The 4,662-nt window shown below is 39.5% G+C and overlaps 1 protein-coding gene across 1 annotated transcript; it reads left to right on the top strand.

Annotated features, from left to right (window-relative positions):
• Positions 1-3,053: 3,053 nt before the first annotated feature.
• LOC128565813 (olfactory receptor 4A15-like) lies at positions 3,054-4,076 on the top strand. The gene is given in 1 exon segment (XM_053562542.1): positions 3,054-4,076. A coding segment is annotated over 1 exon segment (954 nt). The 5' UTR covers positions 3,054-3,122.
• Positions 4,077-4,662: the final 586 nt, after the last annotated feature.

Below are 4,662 nucleotides of genomic sequence, written 5' to 3'. Positions count from 1 at the left end.
TTTAATTTCTGAGTTCTTACTTTGCTGCTGATCCATTGTGGTGGTCAGTGTGCAGAACAGGTTGAAGTATTTCCTGTAGAGCTGGTCTTGTTGTGGTGAATTTCCTCAATGTTTGTATATCCATAAATGATTTGATTTCTCCATCAATTATTAAGCTTAGTTTAGCAGGGTACAGAATTCTGGGCTGGAAATTGTTCTGTTTAAGTAGATTAAAGGTAGATGACCATTGTCTTCTTGCTTGGAAAGTTTCATTAGAGAAGTCTGCAGTTACTCTGATGGATTTGCCCCTGTAGGTCAACTGGCGCTTACTCCTGGCAGCTTGCAGAATCTTTTCTTTTGTTTTGACTTTGGACAGGTTCATCACAATGTTTCTTGGAGAAGCTCGGTTAGAGTTGAGGCGACCTGGGGTCCGATAGCCCTCTGAAAGCAGTGTGTCAGAATCTTTGGTGATATTTGGGAAATTTTCTTTTCTAATATTCTCTAGTATGGCTTCCATTCCTCTGGGGCATTCTTCTTCCCCTTCTGGGATTCCTATATGTTGGAATGCTTCATAAAGTCCCATAATTCTGACAGTGAACGTTCTGCTTTGTCTCTCTTCTTTTCTGCCTCTTTTACTATCTGAGTTATCTCAAGAACTTTGTCCTCTACCTCTGAAATTCTTTCTTCTGGATGGTCTAACCTGTTGCTGATACTTTCCATTGCATCTTTAAGTTCCCTAATTGTCTGTTTCAGTTCCTTCAGCTCTGCTATATCCTTTTTACATTCTCCATATCGTTCATCTCTTATTTGATTCTGTTTTTGGATTTCCTTTTGGTTATTTTCCACTTTGTTAGCAGTTTCCTTCATTGTTTCCATCATTTCTTTCATTGTTTTCATCATGTGTATTCTAAATTCCTTTCTGTCATTCCTAACATTTCTTTATAGGTGGAATCCTCTGCAGTAGCTACCTCATGGTCTCTTGGCGGGGTTGTTCTGGACTGGTTCTTCATGTTGCCTGGAGTTTTCTGCTGATTCTTCTTCATGAATGATTTCTTTTATCTGTTTCCTTGCCCTAATTTTCCTTTCCCTTCCTCTTGCTCTTTAAGTTCTCGTGCCTGACATCTGATGCACTTCCCTGTAGTGGCAGTGGAGGAGGAGACTGTTGTGTAAAGATGACAACCAAATCTGCAGCTTGAATGGACCACCCTGGTGATTTGTTGCACAATGCTCTGTAAAGTGTAAATGGATCTGGGGTTGTGTGGGGAAGGGGGGGCAGAGGGAGAGAAACAATGTCTTGAGGCTGCTGTTGCTCTGGCTGCTGGTCCACGAGGCTTGTTTTGGCTCCCCCTGCAGTGAAACAGGTCCTGTACTGCTCCAGCACTGTAGTAGAAATGATGTCTGCGGTATACTCTGCTCTCTCCTCCTCCTCCTCCTCCTCCAGAACTCATTCTTTAGGCAGCTGATCTTTTCTACTAAAAAATCCTAAAGTTTAAAATCTGATTTTTTCTTTTTTTTTTTGTTCTAGAAAAATAAAGATTCATACAAACAAGTAAGTGCTGGTTCTGGTGCTGTTACCTTCCAGACCACCACCTGATTGGCAGGTTTGGACTCTGAAATTCCTCTATTATCATTCAGGCCCCGAAACCAAACTGCTCACCCTTTTAAAAGTGTATTTTTTTCAACGTATTATGTGTATTATGCCCTTTGCTGGTTCTGCCTTTTTCTCAGTTATCTCTTATCTTCTTCCTGTTCATACTTTTACTCTCCCTCTGGTGCTTTAGGGTAACTTGCGTTCCCTAAAAGCACAAAGGATAGAATAATCTCCTGACCTTCAGGAACACTTTCAAGAAATGTGGACACTCATATGGAGCATGTTTAAAATTGCACGCGTTACATGGAACGTGACCCTAGATCACATCTGAAAGGCCCGACAGACTTTACTTTAGTGAGAATGACTGTACTCAGCACAAACTCAGATAGCCAAGAACTAATCAATAAAATAACTGATGTATTGGTTATGTTAGGAATCGAGTAATGTTTAACACTTGCTAAGCTGCTGAATATAAATGGTCTACCACTAAAAAGGTTATGTCATTTAGGATAAAGGTGTCAATGACAAAAAATGCAGAAACTTATATCTAGAAAAATCATTACATTTCCAATAAGGAATATAAGATAGGACTTGATTTTCACAAGATGACTAAGCTAAAAATCAACTGATATTTCTGGATTTTTCATATTCTGTCTACTATAACATGATTTTGCCTAAAATATTTATTTTTGGCATTCTGAGTTGATCATAATCAGCATAATGAATTCTAAACAAATTTGAAAAGTGGGGAAAATGTCTGTGTAGTGCTCATCCACTTTCACTTTGAGTTGTATTTTTTTTTTCCCTTTTATAACATATGTTGCACTGAATGGCAATTCAGTTTGTGTGTGTGGGGCTGTTTGTGTGTCTATTTTCAAACAAAACATTGCTTTCTTTGTTCTTTCATGGCTGGTGGGAATTTAACATTTTTATCCATTCACTTTCTCTCTGATGATCTTTGAAAGTCAGTTTAATTAAAGTTTAATAAGCATTTAATGAGCACTAACAAGGTGCCTGGTTCTTTCACTGCTGGGAGTGAATTATTACCAGATTATAGAAGCTCAGAGTAAAGTATTTCAGGAAGGTGAATATCTAAACATCAGCCTATAATTTTGTGCTCATATACCGAGCAGTACTTTATGTAAATTTATAAGTTAAATCAATACATATGAGATTATTTTCATGGTATATTTCAGAGAGCCAAAAAAACTTCAAGAAAAAAAAAAATCATCAAAAATGCAGTCTTTGTGAGGGATACTCCGGAGAAAGCAGCTGTCTTAATTTAAACAGATCATCTTACAGATATATCCGCTCATGCATATTTTAGAATGCTGAAGTCTCTTTGCTGTAGCTGAAACAAGAAACTTAATGAAAATGAAAAGAGTAGTTGTGGGAGGAGATTCTGCACACTTATTTTCTAATGAGCTACTGTGGGAGGCTTTCTGGGGGAACATTATGTTTTAGATGTGGAGCTTATGATCATCTCAAATTTATTATCGGCCCTTTTGTTTGCAGGCTCTGATACCTGAATTCAATACCTTTAGAGGAACGCATGGGAAGGAGGAACAACGTGACTGAATTTATCCTGCTGGGGCTCACACAGGACCCCACTGGGCAGAAAGTTCTGTTTGTCACATTCTTGCTCATCTACACTGTGACGGTGCTGGGCAACCTGCTCATCATGGTGACCATCACCACCAGCCCTTCCCTGGGCTCCCCCATGTACTTTTTTCTGTCTTATTTATCATTTATAGATACTGTCTATTCCACTGCCATTGCCCCCAAAATGATCACAGACTTGCTTTCTGAGAGAAAGACCATTTCCTTCCAAGCTTGTATGGCTCAGGTTTTTCTGGATCACTTATTTGCTGGTACTGAAGTCATTCTTTTGGTGGTGATGGCCTATGACCGATACGTGGCCATCTGCAAACCTCTTCACTATTTGATCATCATGAATCGCCGGATGTGTGTTCTCCTGCTGCTGGTGGCCTGGCTTGGAGGCTTCCTTCATTCATTAGTTCAATTTCTTCTTCTTTGCCAGCTCCCTTTCTGTGGCCCCAATGTCATTGACAACTTTGTGTGTGATTTATATCCCTTATTGGAACTTGCCTGCACGGATACCTCCTACCTTGGACTTTCCATGATTGCCAACGGAGGGGCAATTTGCACTGTCACTTTCCTCATTCTCCTGCTTTCCTATGGGGTCATATTACACTCTCTGAAGGCTCAGAGTTCGGAAGGGAAACACAAAGCCTTCTACACCTGTGCGGCCCACATCACTGTGGTCATTTTATTTTTTGTCCCCTGTATCTTTCTGTTTGCAAGGCCCAGTTCTACGCTTCCTATTGATAAATTCATGACTGTGGTTTTAACGTTCATAACTCCCATGCTGAACCCCCTAATCTACACGCTGAGGAATGCAGAAATGAAAACTGCCATGAGGAAACTGTGGTGTAAAAAAGTGACCTTAGTAGGATGACAGCTGTATCTCTCATGTGGAACGTGATTTCCATTTTTTCATAGACGCAAGGAACCCTTTCACTATCACTTATTCCATTTACTTATCATTCTATTTTGGTTATTTAGCCTATTTATTCTGAAGCAGCTCCAGGAATTAATATTTATCAGTGTGGAATATGTTATATCCCTCAGAGACCAAAATAATTGCATAGGTTTAATACTTTTTACTCTTTATGTAATCATACTGTGTTAAGGTTCTTTTGTGGACAACACTTTTTAGTTTTATTTCAAGTTTGTTTATTTATTTATTTAGAAATAAGGTCTCATTCTTTTGCAGTGGCTAGGGGACAGTGGTGTCATCACAGATCATGGCAATCTCAAACTCCTGGGCTCAAGTGATCCTCCTGCCTCAGCCTCCTGATTAGCTGGGAGGTGCATGCCACCATGCCTGGCTAGTTTTTATATTTTTTGTAGAGGCAAGATCTCACTGTTTTTTATGAGTTTCTGGTCTGCAACTACTGGCTTCAAGCAACTGGCCTCTCATCTCCTTGGTTTCTCAGAATGCTAGGATTAGAGGCATGAGACATTGTGCCTAGTCCATTTTTTCAAAAAAATGAAAAAAATTTTCTTAT

This window comes from Nycticebus coucang, chromosome 14, assembly GCF_027406575.1.
Source record: "Nycticebus coucang isolate mNycCou1 chromosome 14, mNycCou1.pri, whole genome shotgun sequence".
Taxonomy (NCBI): Eukaryota; Metazoa; Chordata; class Mammalia; order Primates; family Lorisidae; genus Nycticebus; species Nycticebus coucang.
This window is presented reverse-complemented; position numbering and strand designations above follow the sequence as displayed.